General features: G+C 27.8%; 1 protein-coding gene across 1 annotated transcript in view; it reads right to left on the bottom strand.

Moving 5' to 3' along the window:
- Nucleotides 1-19,354, bottom strand: part of LOC139427037 (uncharacterized) — an 82,106-nt gene that overhangs the window by 45,217 nt on the left and 17,535 nt on the right. Inside the window, exons 12-27 of the mRNA XM_071187423.2 lie at nt 18,412-18,537; nt 17,564-17,767; nt 17,248-17,418; nt 15,928-16,129; nt 13,025-13,143; nt 12,799-12,942; nt 12,614-12,715; nt 11,108-11,269; nt 9,361-9,564; nt 8,495-8,595; nt 7,768-7,908; nt 6,324-6,480; nt 4,840-5,034; nt 2,229-2,432; nt 1,993-2,139; nt 405-596 (exon numbers count right to left, since the gene is read on the bottom strand). Of these exons, the coding sequence (XP_071043524.2) occupies nt 405-596; nt 1,993-2,139; nt 2,229-2,432; nt 4,840-5,034; nt 6,324-6,480; nt 7,768-7,908; nt 8,495-8,595; nt 9,361-9,564; nt 11,108-11,269; nt 12,614-12,715; nt 12,799-12,942; nt 13,025-13,143; nt 15,928-16,129; nt 17,248-17,418; nt 17,564-17,767; nt 18,412-18,537 (2,571 nt within the window). The remainder of the gene's footprint in view (nt 1-404; nt 597-1,992; nt 2,140-2,228; nt 2,433-4,839; nt 5,035-6,323; nt 6,481-7,767; nt 7,909-8,494; nt 8,596-9,360; nt 9,565-11,107; nt 11,270-12,613; nt 12,716-12,798; nt 12,943-13,024; nt 13,144-15,927; nt 16,130-17,247; nt 17,419-17,563; nt 17,768-18,411; nt 18,538-19,354) is intronic.

Below are 19,354 nucleotides of genomic sequence, written 5' to 3'. Positions count from 1 at the left end.
CACATTTTCAAATTTTTCAAAAGAGTGATTTTGTCGCATAGTTTTTAATAGCAAGCTTATTTAAAATTCAAAGTAAAAAATAGATAAATAATATTTACAAGAATAAATATGCATTTCTCAAAATATCTACATTATTTGTTCATGTAGTTTAGTTTTTATTGATGCTGATTTAATTTCATATTTAATGTTATGCTAATAATGTTTTTATTTTGCGTCATGTTCGTGCTGATTTTATTTTATGCTGATTTTATTTTATGCATTTATATTTTTCATTATTTGTTTCAAATTTCATAAATAATAGAAGCATTCATTTTTGATGACAAGTTTATTTAAAATTCAAAGTAAAAAATGATATAAATAATATTTACAAGAATAAATATACATTTCTCAAAATATCGACGTTATTTATATTGTTTTTTAATAAGCTTGTAGTAGAATCCTTTTTTATTCACAAGTTCTTTGTGAGTTCCTATTTCTACGACTTTTCCGTGGTCAATCACAGCTATACAATCAGCTCCTTGAACTGTAGATAATCTATGGGCTATAACAATGCAAGTTCTTCCTTCACGTGCTTTATCAAGAGCTAGTTGAACAATCTAAACAGAAACAATTGTACAGAATGTATCATAGAAATAGAATCAACAATAACAGATTTACAACGAAAAATATTCGATTTTTTCCGTTATTTTTATTCATTTTATTTAAGTGCAAAAAGTCGAAAGTCGGGGGTTCAGAAAACCTAAAAATGTACATGAAAAGAAGTGACTACAAAGCATCTTGCACAATTTTTAATTTATTTAATAAATGCATTAATGCTTAAAGATTCCTTCTAATCATACAGAAAAGTAAAATATGATTTTAACAGAAAAATAAGACGAATGGTTATTTCAATACTAATTTTATTGCAGAGCATATTTAAAATTTAACAGCATAGTAAACAACCATTTCATAAGACACAAAAGAAGAAATTTTAATAATTGGCAAACCAAAATCGAGGAATCAGCGCTGCAATAATTACTACAAGTGAAGAAAGATGGGAAAAGGATGGTACATTCATCCGAAGAGCCAATTATTTGCAAATACTTACTTTTAACACGCGGTGTTGCGTAACCACCACACTTATTATATATTTTAAGAATCCTAATCAAAGTTTTAAAAAAAAGCCTCATAAATTAATATTTTAGTGAGAAGAAAAGGCAGAAACATTGTCTAAATCCGACGAGTCATTGGATTAGTCATAATTTAGTGTATGGTTATGGCAAGATTGAAAACATTAAAACATGTGTGATTGCTGAAGGAAACTAAAAGCGATTATTAGAAACATTTTATATTTCCTCACAGCAATTTTATTTGCCTTTATATCAATAATCTAGCCTTTCTCAATAGCAATTCATCAGATTTTCATCACCTTTTTAAGTTTTTACTTATTAAAGTAATTATTCACTACCACCAGTATGTATAGTTTTTGAGCGTGCTTTTGTAATTGTTCCTCTTAGTTTCGTATTACAAAAATAACTAGTAATAGTGATAATTGTGTAACACTCAGTATATTTAGAATTTAACGAGAAGCAATAAATTCTTAAAGTAAGCGCATAGCAGTATTGGTAAAACAACTGAACCAGCTGACAAAATTGTAAAATTCTACATGATTCAAAATGCATCATTTCCAATTTATAAGGAAAAGAAAATTCTTGTTACTTTGGTATTTGTTCCTTGTATTTACCCTACATCTCCTTGTCACGTTTTTAGACGAATTTGTACTAAAAAAGAGGGTAACTTTGCTTTAAAATGAATCTTTTCAACTCAGTTTAAATGGCAGTAACATTTTTAAACTGAAGTGACCATATTTAAATATCATGCAATCTCTTTACGCATCAACTCTCGGTGAATTTGAATGTTTGAAATATATGAATTTCTTTAATCTATGACTTTAAATTAATTTAGACTTTGAACTATTTCAGTATATTGAAAATATGATTCAAAATTATTCACTTTTTCACTTTCAGTATCTAACGCTGATGTCGCTTCATCAAGCAATAGTATCTTTGGATTCCTAACTATAGCACGTGCTATAGCTACACGTTGCTTCTGTCCACCAGACAGTTGTGTTCCTCTTTCTCCCACCATTGTCTGATATCCCTGTTTGGAAGTAATTATCGATATCAATATTTGTATCATACACACATTTTATAAGTAAAAAAAGTTTTAGATAATGCAAATTTACTAACCAAAGGCAGACCTATTATGAATTCATGAACATTAGCAATTCGAGCAGCATTTTCAATTTCAACTTGACTGACTTTATCTTCAATTCCATAAACTATGTTATCTCGTATTGAACAATTAAACAAAGTTGGCTCTTGACTTACTAATGACATTTGACTTCGGAGGTATTTCAGATTTATAGTCTTGATATCAAAATCGTCTACTAACTGAAATAGTAAATTAATTAAGATAAGTATAAATGTAATTACTTATAAGGTATGAATAAAAATTAATGTTTAGATCTGCACGTTTTAAAAATTCTTTTAGTGCAACTATCTAATTTTTTTAACTCACGAATATGGAATATTTATGCAGACAACTAAATTGCAAGAAAGATTTTGAAGAATATAGCTAACGTTTATAATGAAGCGTTTGATTGTTTTAAAGTTATGATGAAATACCGCATTTTCCTATACAAAGTATACAGGGTGCAATGTACACGTCTCTCTAAAAATGTATTTTTAGAATCCTTATAAAAAGTATTCACTTTTGAAATTGCAAAATGATACCTAGGTGAGAAAAAAAACCGAAAGAGCTACAATAATCTGTCGAAAACTTTGAAATGTTCACGTTTCAACCAATTTCTGTTTCCTCTGGTAATTAAACAAGTTTGAGGTTTTCAGTCCCAGTTTCGTCAGTAGTGATTCGTTAGATTTTGTAAGCAATTTTTCCCATCACGTAAATATTGATTCGCGACCCTTAATGTGTATACTTTTACTTCAATTTTGATAAAGGTTCTAAAAACCAATATTAAAGGTTGACAATAAGGAACACCCTGTGTAATATATTTCTGGGTAGAAATAGTATGCTATGTTATGTTTAGCTAAGTTTAAGATCCTGTGTTTCGAATAAGCTTTCTGTATAATTATTTACCACTATATTCAACATTGATGTTTAAAGTGCTATAAATACAAGGAAAATAAAATGTTTATTTTTAAACAAATACTATATTTTCGATTGCATGAGTAGTCAACTTTTATAATTTTTGAAAATAACAAAATTTATTCCATATAAATGTATAAAAGATATCGAAATTCAGCCAACTTCAAGAGAAAGAAGAAAAAAAAGGTAAAAGTTTTTTCATTATCATTGCTAGTTTATTAAAAAATTATACACAGAAGAGTCATTACATTATGACCACCCTGCTAATAACATGTAGGACCACCTTTAGCCCTCAAAACTGCTAACACCCGCCGTGGCATTAATTCCACAAGGTGCTGATAGGTAGTCTGAGGTATCTGGTACCAAGCGTTCACCAACTGGTCCTGCAATTCCCTCACATTGCAAGGGGTAGCGTGGCAGCACGAATTTGGTTTTCTAAGTAGAACCACAAATGTTCTATTGGATTAAGGTCAGGTGAATTTGGGGGCCAAGACATGACTTGAAAGTCACTCGAATGTTCCTCGAACCAATCCATGACAATTCGACCCTTATGACATGGTGCATTATCCTGTTGGTAAACACCATCCCCCGCAGGAAAGACTGTTGCCATGAATGGGTGAACCTGGTCTGCAACTATGTTCAAGTAGCTTACAGACGCCAGGGATTGCTCTATGAGGATTATGGGTCCTAGTGTGCCCCATGAAAACATTGTTTCTGGGCGAGAAACCATGAAAACCTGGGTGAGCCCATTGTTATAGATCAGGGGTTTCCAACTTTCATGAGGCCGGGGGCCACAATAGAAACACAAATCAATTGGCGGGCCGCAACTTTATAAAAATTTTATGTAGGTCTTTTATGTTTGAAGGAACATTAAATATTACTGTCAGATATTTACCTAGCTGTACAAAACAAAAGTATTGAATTACAAATTAAAATAAGAAGTAGAATTAAAATAAGACATTTTAAATTTACAAATGTGTGGGTAAATATTTTCGTCCAAAATGAGTGGTTTCAAAAGGTTAAATTGGAGAATTTCTTCGAGAAAATTTCTGATACGGTCATGCTAAAATATATTCACAAAATACAAAACAATTAAATAAAGAAGAGTATTATAACATAAATACACGATACACATATATAAATACACGATTATTTTTGTATTTGAATAAATATTTTCTTGGCTGCAAAACCTGAGAAATAAATTTTTTTGCACCGTTGGTATGTTAAATTTAACAGAAACGAAGAAATTATGTTTTTATTAACGAGAAAAGCATTTTAAACCCATATAGTTTTTTAAGAAAATTTAGCGCAAAAAATGACAACTAATAAATTTTAGTTCGCGGGCCACAAAAAAAGGCTTCGCGGGCCGGATGCGGCCCCGGGCCGCCAGTTGGAAACCCCTGTTACAGATGGAGGGTGGTCATAATGTAATGGCTCTTCGGTGTATATATTTTATATATTATTAAGACATAATTTAAAATATATATCCTATTCAAGAGGAAAAACATGCGTTTTTTATTACTCGATTATAAGTAAAGTATAAAACATGAAAGTACTGCAGTTTTCTGTACAATATTAAACATGAGTAAAAAAAAGCACTCTATAAACGCCATTTAAATAAATTGAAAGCTTGGTTTCATGAAACAGTTTGTAAAGTCTGAATAAATTACGAAAGAAAAAAATTAACCTTACCACTTTCCCTGTTTCCGGGTCATAAAATCGCTCCAAAAGAGATATGAGTGTACTTTTTCCACAGCCGCTAGTTCCAACTAAAGCAAGAGTTTGTCCAGGTTCAACAGTTAAATTTATACCACGAAGAATAAGAATATTTTTTCGACTTGGATAACGAAAGAAAACATCTTTAAATGTAACCTTCCCTTTAATTTCCTAAAAACAAATCATATAAATGAGTTACAATATTCATAGGCGTTAACCATTGTCATATTAAAATTTTTGTCTTATAGTATAATAGAGAAATATTAATTCTACACATTTCTGACCAGTAGCTCGTTAACTCGCCTTTTTATGCCCAAACATTGTTGACCAATGACGAGTCAGATCGTCATTGCACTTGCAATGTCAAGTTAACTCGTCCTCGGTCAACAAGTTAACTCGTCCTCGGTTTGGACATGAAATCATTATTCAGAATGTTTTACTTTACTTACATATTTAATTACGAAATAAGAGCCGATGACAAGACATAGTTTTTGTGTAAAATTGTCAATTAACAAAGTCTTAATTATCAGAAGTTTCTGAAAAAAATTTTGTTTTCTCAATATTTGCTTAAGATAATACTATTTTTTGTTTAGTTTTCCACCACAGCTCTACAATGTTAGATATTTTTATGCATGATATTGTACAAGGTATCCTCAATAATATCACACCGCCAAATTTAAACCATGTCATTGAACAAATTAAACCATTTTATCTCATCATTTCAAATTAAACATCTTGTGCATGTCACATTAGGGTTCAAATTGAACAGAATCATGGTTCAACCAACATATTATTGCATTAATTTTGCACGGTGTTATGATTCTAGGTAGAGATATTGTGGTTCACATTTGCGCCAATTTTTCTGAAATGCAAAATTCATTTACTTTATTTGTTTTTATAGTTTTTATTACGTCAAACAACATATTCTTTTAAACAAAATTTTAGTTTACTCAAGTTTGATCTTTTAAATAATAAGTTAAGTTAATAAAACTTCCAATCATTAAAAATTCAAAGTCTAACTCGGTATTTAATCTTTAAATATGGATAAAACATGTTAAAGGAAATTGAAACTGACTTTGTTTATATCTAGTTGCACTACTAGAAATTATACTTAAATTATTTTCAGTATTGAGAATATTATACTAAGTAAATTCATCGTAATTATTATATAACTGCATTACAATTTCATTGAATTAGGTGCTATAATTTTCGTAATGCATATTTTAGTTTCTGTTTTGAAATATTTTCCCGATTATTTCTATTTCGAAGTTTTATTAATGTTTATTTTTTTAATTTCTTTCAGATGAAATGCTGATTTTAAAAATTGATTTAGCAAATATTTTGTATTTCTCATAACAATATTTAAGAAATGTTTTAAATCAAAAGAAAAAGAAGCAGTCAATTCATTTATTATTTATACAAAATTTACTTCAACCTAATAATACACAAAATAGACTTACAGGTTTTATTCCTCCTTTGCTGCTACTGTCAATTGATGGTTCCATATTTATCAAATTGAATATGAGTCCCGCAGATAATTTTGCCTTCGCATAATCTGGTAGGTAAGAAGACCACTGTCCTACCGAAACGGCACTAAAAGCCATGGCGAAAAATACCCTAAAAGAAAGGAAAATATTGCTTGTAATTTCATTATTTTTCATTATTTCCCATTCCTTATTCCCTCTCGTTATTTTTAAAGATTAAAAAATGAATGAATACAGCCCTTAAAATTATACAGAGCTCGTAAAAAAATAATATTACTACTGTCAATTGATAGCTCCATATTTATCAAATTGAATATGAGTACCGCAGATAATTTTGCCTTCGCATAATCAGGTAGGTAAGAAGATCATTGTCCTACCGAAACGGCACTAAAAGCCATGGCGAAAAATACTCTAAAAGAAAGGAAAATATTGCTTGTAATTTCATTATTTTTCATTATTTCCCATTCCTTATTCCCTCTCGTTATTTTTAAAGATTAAAAAATAAATGAAAACAGTCCTTCAAATTATACAGGGCTCGTAAAAAAATAATATTGAACATTCGTTTAACGATAACTTTTCAAGACGTTAGGTAAAAAGGAATTTTCGATGAAATTGCATTTATCAAAAATATTTCGAATATTTAGTGTTTGTTCTGTTTAGTGTCCAGATAAACTATTATTGAGTCCACTTTAATGTTTCTATTTTAGTTTTTCTTCAGCCTTTCTGCTTAAATGTAGAGAGAAATGCAAAGAAAAATGCATGGCAGAAAATGGTGTGAGGTAATAAGCACGAAAATTAAAATGGCGGAAAAATAAAAAAAGGCCGCCCTTTTTACGAAGATTTAGTGAAGGTAAAGATTTAATAAACATTTTTACAAGTATGTTCCTTTTAACAAGATGTTTCAATGTTGTAAATAAGCTATCTGTAATAAATCATCATTTAAAAAAGTTAGTGAGGTAAATGTAAAAGCTTAAAGGGAATTATTTGAAAGTCTTAAAGTTTCATCACGCATTGCAAGAAATGAAAAAGAAATTAAAATACGAATGCAAAAATGGTTTATAGTGAAATGACAAGGTGGTTTTCATAGGGGTGCTAGTTAATTACACTACCATAAATACGATTAGTAAGTGTTTATACACCACGCATTGAACAAAATGCTTATTAATTACGCAAAATACAAAATAATTTAACAAAATACTAAGAATTGAAGTTAGAAAATTAGATGCATTTTATTAGATTTCATAATTAAAGAAGACTTTATACACAGGGACGTACAGAATACTGAATAATAACAATTTTGCTATTGCTCTGAAAACAAACAGAGAGCAAAATTCGATGGAATTAAATACATATGTATAAAACTAATTTGAGCATAGATTTAATTAAAGAAAATTATAGAAAAAATTTATTCCATTATTACCTGTATACATCCACAGCTACCATGTCATTTCTAGCTACTAAAAATGCTCCCAATCGAAACGCTGCAGCATAGGTGAAAAACATTATTGCTTGTGACATTGCAAAAGCTAAGGCGTAAACTTTGGCATTTTTCTTATTTTCCCTGAAAAATAAGATTTATTTTAAGAATATATTTTTCTGCAAAGTATCGATGTAATTGAGGGTTAAAAATGATGAGTGAAACAGAATTAATACAATACCAATCTTATATTATACACGAGGGAAAAAATTCTAATAAAGTTACCGTACTGTATGGTAATGACATTTCTGGTAAAAAACTACATAACTTTGGTAAATAAAAACAAAATATACAGTATTTTTTGTTCATTTGGTAATTTTTCCATTTTTGTGGTAATGGTTTACTGGAAATTCTGGTCTTTAAATACATCATTCTTATTACTATACACTTAATAAAAAATACAAACCAAAAATGGGAATTTAACCGAATAAATAGTTTTTAAGCCATGCTCTTATTATCACGACATTTATTTAATTTTTTTAGATATTGTTAAACCATGTATTATTACTAATTTTACCAAAATAGTTACCAAAGTACTTCTGTAAAAATTACTGAACTTTTATATGCTTCCATAGAGCAAGAAACATGGTAAATTTTACCATATTCTAGTAGTTTAGACCATGCCTTTTTTACCTGATGTACAATACAGGGATTAAAATAAGATACTCACATAAATGGGATTAAAAGATGGCCCACATATCTTTCATAAAACGTTTCTTCGAGCGTAAGACTTTGAACTGTCTTTATATTTTCAACTGTTTCACATGCAACCTAAAATTAATGCAAGATTATACGAAATTAGTTTACTTTGTTTCTAAAAACTTCACTTTTAAACCTGTATTACTTACTAGAAGTATTTGTAAGAAAGCAATATCAACGTATTAGATAGTCATAAAAAGACTTCTTTTTAAATTAAAATCTTAAAAATATACAATTTTTCGGATAAAAAGAATTTATGAAAAACATATTCAAGCCATCATTTCTATGTAGAAAGATTTTAGGATAAGTCAAGCATGAATAAATTTTATTTTATTGCTTCCTTTTTTTTACCTGAAATATTTACTTTGCATATTCATATTTAGGTGAACCACAAATTACTTATCTGTAACACAGTTAAAAATATGTACTGTATGCTTAGCTTGATTGGTAGTCATCAGAAAGTGTAAGAGTTTGTTAAAACTATCAATTAGCGTCCGAGTTTTTCTAAAAAAATTGCGTCCCATTAGAAAGAGTTGAACAGCTTAAAAGAATGGTTAAATTTTTTATAAAAGTGCAAAATTTTAAAATTCATTTAAATTTGTTTGCACATTATGTATTTTTTATTTAAGTTGTATGAAGTAAAGTTTCAAAAATAAACTGTTAAAAAATTCGGTAAAGTCATGCATATTTTCTGGAAACATACGTACATATATTCATATGTATATATGTATACATATGTATATATATATGTATATAAAAAACGTACAAAAATTTATTTATATATTTATATGATAATATTTGTCTTGTCTTTAGATTGTGGTTAGATTATAAACTTACGTCTCCAGCATCAGCCATTAGTTCTGCATCTCTTTTTTGGTTTCCTTTCATTGTTTTCATTTGAAGTGCACCACAGATTAGAAGAATTGGAATAGCTACAAGTAAGGCCAAAGCAAGTTTCCATCCAAAAATAAAAGCTATAGTTATACTTGCTGCTAAAGTTACAAGCGCAGAAATTACGGTTCCAATCCGGATTCCAGCAGCCTAAAATTTATCAATTTATTAAGTTAAAATTTCCTACATAACTTTCACATCTGATAAATACAATTAATCAATCAATAAGAAAAAGATGTGTGGCATGAAATGAAATGATATGGAATAATTAAAGCATGAGATAAACATTGAACACTTGAATTTGTTTTCTTGAGAAATTATAATAATTTTTATTTTTGGACAAACTTTAAGTTTAGTCACTTTCGATACTGAAAAGAAAGTTTTTTTGTATTTAATTGAGCGGGTCTCATTTGAGATTGATCTTTATTTTTTGCAAAAAAAATACTAAATTGCAGAAAAAATATCAAAGAATTGAGGGTTTTTTGAAACTTTCTTTAGTATTCAAACTTGTTTTGTGCTTGATATTTTTATATATATATATATATATATATATATATATATATATATATATATATATATATATATATATATATATATATATATATATATATATATATATATATATATATATATATATATATATATATATATATATATATATATATATATATATATATATATATATATATATATATATACAGGGTTATTCATAATTCCCCCCCGGGGGGAACTAGACTATCGCATTGATGTATGTCGTGTGACCAATGGTTCACGTATAGAACACCTGTAATGTATGTAAGTGAAACTTGAATAGTTTCGGAATAATTTCATGATTCTTTTTTTCATATTCGTCTTCTTTTTTTTACTATAACGCTTCGAAACCCCGGAGAGAATTATGAATAACCCTGTATATACACAAAAAAACAATACATAACATTAAAAGTTAAAAATAAATGAATAAATAAATGATAAACGAAAAGATGATTTTAATCGGAATCTTTTCACTCTTTCAAGGATATGCTATTTACTCTGTTTTCAAAAGAAATAAATAACTAATAACATTCCCCTGGTACAGTGTGGTACACCGGTTAATACACAAGTCGTTCTTATTATTTTACTTTTTGATGAAACAGTGGTAAGTGATGTTGTCAGCAATAATTGTCCTTTATTTATTGAAGTTTAATAGCTTGTGAAACATTTCATTGAGCATTTATTAATTAAATGAGAACTAAAATTATGATAACCGCTTTAAGTCAAAAATCAGAGTAAATATTTTGAAACCTGTTTTTTAAAGAAAACAAAATTACAAAATTCACTAAAATATCTTTATTAAAGATTAAATTTTTATTATAACTTGAAAGATAAATGCAAGGATCCCAATAATCGCAAAAGAGTTAAGGAATGTAAAATTTACACATAGGATATATTATACCTAGGATATATTGTACATGGGATAAATTATACGTAGGATATATTATACATAGGATATATTATGCATAGGATATATTATACATAGGATATATTATACATAGGATATTAAAGAGTTATAAAATAGGTTAAACTGACTTTATTCCAAATTTTTTATAGGGTTCAAAATTTCAAAGTCCAAAAATATATTTCTCTCAAATGGTTTTTATACGTTCGAGAAAATATATGCTATTATGTTTTCTTAACAATGGTTCTGAATACTTACGCTTTTTATCATAGGCACATCAGTTGCAAGTCTGGTAGAAATTTTCCCTGATGTATGCCGACTATCATCAAACCAACCAATATTTTGTCGAATTATATTCGTAAAGGCCTTATATCTTAATTTCATAGTTAATTGTTCCCCAGCAAAAGAGTACCCTATAGCCTAAATAAAAAACTGAATTGATCAAATACAATTAACCTCATAAATGTAAAATTTAACACCAAATGCGCTTGAAAAATCATAATCACCTAAAAAATCATATTCGCATAAAAAAATAATAATAATAAATTTCTATTTCAGGTAAACATTTAAGTTACAAAGGAATTATACTTTTGGGATTATTTGAATTATACTTATTATAGGCAGTTAAAAAGCAAAATAAAAGTTTACTACTTTTTATTTCAGCTATAAAATAGTCATATTTTATGCCAAACCTTTTTACAACAAAACGGCTAATGATCTTGTAAAAAAATGATGTTAATATTTTCTTTTTGTTTTTTATTGCATGCACTTTTATAAGGATTTTTAACTAAAAGAACTAAAAGCTAAATTAAACTTTAAAAGATGCACATTTTTTAAGTTTATGTTGTGGTAATATAAAAATTAAAAAATATACGTTTTCCAGTACTACTTTTGACTCTTCCTTTTTTTTTTAAGAAAACGCTCGAAACCAAATTAGTAGTGTGTTACATTCTGCACGTTATAGAGGATATTATTTTAAAATATAATAAACATTTAATTTTTATTTTTACAGCCAGGAGAAAAATGTTCTGAAAACAAGAGTAAAAATGTTACCTCACAGAAAAAGTATTTGAATGTTGAAATAAAAGAAACGAAGTATAAAAAATTTTATTTAAATGAAAGGAGAGAATGGTATTTTTTTCTATTTTTATTTATTTAAATTGAAAAAAAGTAAGATTGGTAAAATAGGTTAAGGTTAAATCAGTTATATTTCTTCGGCAGTGAGTCGTTTCCATTACATTTTTCAGCAGATAATACAATTTCAATGTATCGTAATTTATGTCTCTGGGAACTTATTTCAGAATAATTTTAATTTGAAGAAATTTTTCTCTAATTCCAATTCATATATTATATAAACAATGAAATGAGACTTTATAAAGTGTTCACTGCTGTTACAAACTCTTAGTCTATAATCTGTTTCTAATTATGTATTTATTAATTCAATAAAGAGAAGAACATATTTAATTTCTCTACACAGAAATATTTAATTTAGTTATTTTAAAGCAATTGAGCAAAAATAAATAATGTTTCAGCCTATTAAAAAAGTAAAAATTATCTTTTTACCATTGTCTGCATTTTTGACAATTAAGAAAATTAGCAGTTGTCGCGAAGTTGGTTCCTTTTAGTGCACTCTTCCTTGATATTTTTTTTTAATAATTATCTCTCTTGCCTCTATCCAGTTCTTAGCCTATTTTGGCGATAAATTTGGCGTGGTAATTGATAGAGAAATTTTACCATTAAATAATACTTATATTTTCAACTTACTCTAAAAAAATGACCTAACATTGTTACAACTGCCAATACTAAAAACATCATAGACCAAAAGAATGCAGACTTCCTTAGAGCATTTCCCGTCAAGGTAAATGTCTGGAAAACAATAAGAAATACTTAAAATCAAATATATGTTACAGAATATAAAGAATTTATCTTAAAATATATAATTGACTCACTCTAAAAATTTCACTGTAAAAAATTGCATACGTGGGCATAACCACACCAGTCACAATTGAAGCTAGAGAACCGACAACTATCTCTTTCCACTCTTGCTTACTTTGCTTCAGAATCTGAAAGCCTGAAGGTATAACCACATTTTCCTGAAAATGGAATATGCATAATCATTTAACTAATTGTTCATGAAATCCTGCAGTCTTAGAAGTACAATTCTATTTATTTTACCTCCTTTACTTCACTTTCTAACCGACTAATCAGTCTATGACTTTCATGAATAGCTCTAGCAGCACTTAAGCGTTTTCTCCTCATTACAGGAATATCGAATTCAGCACCAACTTTAACATCTATAAAAGAGATACGTAATATTCCCTTGAGAGTTTATATAGTTATTGTCATAACTATTTAAACTCTCAAAATTAAAAATGTACAAATAATAAAATGTAATGTTACTTTATCTAATAATTTTTTAATGAAGGGTCGTAATATTTAATGTTGCCTTGTTCAAACCAACATATAGTCCATTTTGGTTGACGGATATCCATGAAACTTGGACCATGGGGAAAAAATAACTGCAGTAAAAAAAATTCAACTCAAACTTTGATCATCAGGTTATAAAAAGACCGCGCTTATACGCAAAACACAAATTGAATGCAGAAAACTATATAATCATTGCACATTTTCGGTTTGTGCTTCATTTTTGTCGCCTTTGAGTATGCTTGAGTTTTTGTCGCCTTTGAGTATGCTTGAGTATGCATGCTTATATGCTCAAACATAAAGTGGGAATTGTATCTTCATTTAATGCAGTAACATGACGCTTTGTACTTGCATTCAATTTTATTTGGAAATAGCCTTTGTTTTTTTTTATTGCAGCACTTCTCTAAGTCCCCAAAGTCTTCTCTAAGTCTTTCACCAAAAAGCTCTTATTACCAAAAATTACCTAATGAATTATTCAAATACCGTATATTTTGGTTATACTAACCAGATTTGTGTTTTTTTAAATTTGTCTTAAACCCAGAAATGCCATTACCAGGCAGTACAGTAGTTTTACAAGAAATTTTTTATTGCAGCACTTCTCTAAGTCCCCAAAGTCTTCTCTAAGTCTTTCATCAAAAACTTCTCTTAGTCTTCTCAAATTTAGAGCCTGTCTCGCATGAGTTCTTTTATAAGATCTATCAAACATGGACATTCTTGCTGACAAAACTGACAGATTACTGTCATTTTGATTGAACAGTTTTAAAGGTAACGTTTGTTCATTCATACTGGCATATTGCAGAATGATTTTGCCCTAACTTTTTAATACACTTTATCGTGTAATGATCTTTCTCGTACATTTAAAGCGCCACCGATAGGTCGATAAAGGAACTATTTTGTAATGCAAATTTTTCTTCCCCTGTAACATAGAAAGTATATGCCAAGTTTCACCGTCAACCATAACTAACAAGAATTGCCTAAACAAGATAACTTTCATTATAATCACACTGAGAAAAAAATTGCGACCAAAATTACTACTTATGGTAAAAATTTGGCATGTTTATGACTCTAAAGAAATATCAAAATGCTCTGAAATTTTTACCGAAGCACTTTGGTTATGAATTTAGTAAAATTAACAAAAAAATAGGGTTTATAATATGTGATAAAATTCGGTAATTGTGGAAAAATTTGGTAATTTTATCATGATACCTTAGAGTATGGCATAAATACCATTTATTCGGTTAAATTTTCTTCTCAATTTTGTATTTTTTACTAAATGTGGGGTAATAAAAACTATAATTTTGTAAATATTTTAAACATATGCCCGTTTTTTAGTCCAGACGATTTTTTTTTGCAACACAGAATATTGAGTGATCCGTAAAGAATACCTGAATTTATATTTTTAGAATTCTTTTTGAAATCGAAAACAAAAATATATAAATATTAGGGGAGGTAGTCGCAAATTAATCTATAACCGACGTGAAAACATACTATTTCAAAATTTGACCAATCACAGTGCATGAAGACGAATATTATAAACAACAAGGCTGACTTTATTGAGGATGGAAACATAGAAAAGTTGAAAGACGATTGTTGGAAACACCTCCAAGTTTTAACTTACCAATTAAATCTGTTTTGGTGTATTAGGGGGACCGGAAAGTAATGTGGTTTCAATGCATTAAATATTCATTAGTCTTAAAAATCTTTTTTTCGATTCAAATTTGATCCGGCCTTGCTAGTTGCTAATGAGGGTGAATACATTATTGGTTAAAAATAAAATCTTAATAACAAATATCAACTGCACCGAAACGACATTACTTTCCGGTCCCTCTAATACCTAAATTTGCCAGGAATTTAATATCGTTTTTTTTTCACTTAAATATTACTTTGAGATCTCTCACGTGTATATTTTTTTCATTTTCATTTTTGATAAGGACTCAAAAAATTCATATTAAGATCGTTCTTTATGGAATACGCTGTATAAGCTAGAAATGCAATAGTGCAGCTCTAAAGTTATTTTACCTCCCGTAACGCATGCATGAACTAAAAATTTTCATTTTTTAAAAATGTAATGGTACTTTTTGTGGAACACCTAGTATAAAATATAAATAAGAGCTAAATTCGAGTTTAAAGCATTCTGAAAATAAAAGATTAAGCAAAAATCAAAAGTTGAGAAGAATAAAAAAAAAAACAGACTTAGTCTTTTATATTTTTCTTAACTTCAAAAAAACAACAGTATTATTTATTACAAAGTATTATAACGAAACCCGTAAGTAATTATTTTTAATGAACTTCAAAAATCAATTAAAAATAAAAGCATTCAAAAACATTAAATTTTTGAAAGCAATAAATAATAAAAATTCAAATAAAATAAGTAATATTAAACATTTTAAAATAAATATAGAAAATAATAATAATAATGAATAAAAATATAAATATAAATAGACAAATAAATGATAATAAATAGTAATAAATATAATAACATAATAATGATAGTAAATAACACAAATAAATAATAATAAATATCTAACAATACTAATAAGATATAATAATTCATGTAGTAATACTCGTACAAATAATAATGATATTTCAAATGAAATAAATCATAATATTTCTAAAATATAATAAACAAGCCTTAATATTTAAGTTTGTCATACCCTGTTCCGATGAGCATGCATCATTTTCTTCGGCAAATATTTGATTTGTAACTAATTGGTAGTAGATACCACATTTTGCCATCAATTCATCATGAGTCCCTTTTTCCTTAATTTCTCCATTTTCCATTGCACATATAACATCCGCATTTCTTATAGTTGAAAGACGATGAGCAATAACCACAGTAGTTCTCCCTTCTTGGGCCTAAAAAAATTATCGTTTTAAAGTTTAAAATGAAGGGAATATTAAATTTTAATTTAGGGGCAATAAAAATGCAAAATATAAGATTGAAAACTTCAAAGATAGATTAATTTCTAGATGTACTGCTGGATAAATTTGAAAGCGTTTATAATAATTGCGTTTTTCTTGCGTTTAGTTACCTCCAGCAATCAAACAAGGTTTTTGTGTTTTTAATCTTGTCTTCTTTGTTAATTAGATTTTAAGTATTTTATACCGCTTATGTTTTATTCTAGCCAAAATATTGACTATAAATTTGTGACCCCAACTTTTTACTCCTTTTTTTGACAAGAATATGCAATAAAGAGGCGTTAATTGAACTTGTTGTTGTGTTTAACTTAAAACATTTCTTCTGCAATAGAAGCTCTTTCATTTTCTTGAAAGTCCATTGTTTATTTTTTTAACTCCCTTGTACTAGTTTAATCAAAAACGAATTCTAAATATCTTAAAATCTTTTATTTCATAAAAACAATTATTGTTAATTATTTAATAAAATAAACTCGAAGAATATTTTTGATTGTAATTTTAGAAATCCTATTCTTTTAATTTTTAAATACAAAACATATTTCGAAAATATTTAGTTATAGATTAGTAGAAAAATATTTTTGTACCTTTGAACACATTAGTAACTTAGAAGATAACTTTTTAACAGTAAACACTCTAGCTTGCAATCTAAAAGTTCAAAGTATATCATAATTTGAAGAAAAAAAATAAGCATTCAAGAAACCATTATTAATTTTTTTTTTAAATTGAGCAAGAAAACTTGTTTGCTTAATTTGCATTTTAAATAAAGCTTTTTAATTAAAATATGATTAACATAAAAATTATTTATATTTTATAATGCCCATTATCACTGTTTATTTAAAGATTTATAACTATAAAGAATTGTGCTTTAGTTTATTATCAAAACAAAAATATTATTTCACTATTTAAACCAAATTAGGTACATTTTTCCGCAACCCAATATAAAAATTATTTATAATTGTTTGAAACTGGTGGATAAATATATTTAAAATTAATCTTATAAATCATCTTTCTTTGAACAAGATGAATATTTTAATGAAAGAAAAAAAATTCTCTCTTACTTTATCGAGAGCTTGTTGTACTATAGCTTCACTTTCAGCATCAAGAGCTGAAGTAGCTTCATCCAAAAGTAAAATCCTTGGATCACGAACTAAAGCTCTTGCAATGGCAATTCTTTGTTTTTGGCCACCAGATAATTGAGCACCTCTTTCTCCAACTAATGTATCATATCCCTGAAAACATAATTTTTTGATGCATAGTCAAAATCAAACTAATAGAGACGATACTATATTCATTTTGATGTTAAAGATGAATCTCTATGAACAAAATGAATGATAAAATTATTTTTGCATGTAGAGATTTCTTAGAAACACTTACTTTTGGAAGTTGCACAATGAAGTCATGAGCGTTTGCCATTTTTGCTGCAGCAACAATATCAGTAAAAACCACGCCTTGATGTCCATATTCAATATTTTTTGCTATTGTTCCAGAAAAAAGTACCGGCTCTTGACTCACTAATCCAATTTTAGATCGAAGCCAATGAACATTAAGAGATGGAAGTCCAAAATTTCCGAGTGTTACCTATAAATTGTTTATTAAAAAATAAGATATCGGCTGATCAAAATGGATAATAGTAATGATTTTAAAATAGTAATCTTGTATATTGTAAAGAATAAAAATAATTTAAGTAGTAGGGCTAAATAATTCAAAAGCATAATAAAATTCTTCTGCAGCAATTTTTTTCCGTTACCGGGAATAAATTCATCTTTATTGAGGTAATTTCTGGAGCATCTTTCTTTGGCTCGTAGGAAGGCCAGCAAAGATATGTCTTATACAATAGTCAACTATATGATAGCTTTTTCAATTACTATTAACCAATTAAAAATTTCATTTCTAAGTATAGGAGTTAATAAATAAATAAAATTTGAAACATTATTATCATCTTTAGAGACAATGTGACCGAATTATAGATTGAGTTAATCTTGAAATCAGGAAATAAATTTAAGTACTCAAAAGAAAAATAAACGAACCACTATTCATTATATAAGATGTCAAGGAATTCAACTCCAAATCAACTTTAATGCACACAACGAAAATGAAATGATTTCTTTTAATCAAATAGTAAAAAATCATACAAAAACGGTATACGCAAATTGCAAGATACAAATTTTTTTATTAAATTATAAAGTATATGTTATGCATTAATTAATAAAAATATTACTCACAGTTCCCTTATTAGGGTCATAAAATCGTAAAATCAAATTAACAATAGTAGACTTTCCACTTCCACTCGGACCACAAAGAGCAATTGTTTGTCCCTCTTTGATTTTCAGTGAAAAATTTTTCAGGATCTAAATTTTAAAATAAGCATCAAATTAAAAATAATTCTGAAAAAAATTGATAAAAAATCAATAGTTCATTTATATAATTAAATCCCAAAATTGCATCTTAAAAGAGTTTGCTACTTAAAAGATTTTACCTATAACTCAATGGACAACTAGTCTATTTGTCACTTTGGGATGTAGCTAATTTAAAAGTTAATCGATCATAAAACCAAAGCGTGAAGTATCCTTATTAAAGCATCTTTTTTGCTAACCTTTCTTTATTTTTTATTTTCCTCAAAGATGTAATTATGGAAAACATTCACTTAAATTCAAGGCTTAAATCCAAGGAAATGACAAAATGTGTAGATAGAAAATTGAAATGAATTGTGAAGAAAAATATGGAAAGCAGATATATGACAACTATACAATTTACGAAAAAGTACAATTTAAACTCAGAAACAAGAAACTCTAATAGAACACATCGAAGAGAGCTTAAATGTTTTGCCTTGTAAAAGAGAGGGAACTAAATATTAAATGAAATGACGAATCATTTGGCCAGTTTCTTTCTTTAAATTTCACTAAATGGATTGCTCTGTTTGTTGCAAATTAGGCAGTCACATATATGCTGCATATATTTACTACGTAGCTTGAACTTGTCATGCAATTCAACTTACATTTTTCAACTAGTATGATTCAACTAATATGATTCAACTTGACGCACTGAAGTTAAATCAAATTTGCATGATAGAAAGAATCGAAGAATGAATGTTATTATTCAACTTTAAACAGATTTTTTAAATGATTGCTGTGAACTATTTTTTCAAAAAAGTATAAAGACTTTTAT

This window comes from Parasteatoda tepidariorum, chromosome 11, assembly GCF_982258835.1.
Source record: "Parasteatoda tepidariorum strain Cologne lab strain chromosome 11, Ptep-v5.0, whole genome shotgun sequence".
Classification (NCBI taxonomy): Eukaryota; Metazoa; Arthropoda; class Arachnida; order Araneae; family Theridiidae; genus Parasteatoda; species Parasteatoda tepidariorum.
Note: the sequence above shows the minus strand (reverse complement) of the source record. Positions and strands in the feature narration are given on the sequence as shown.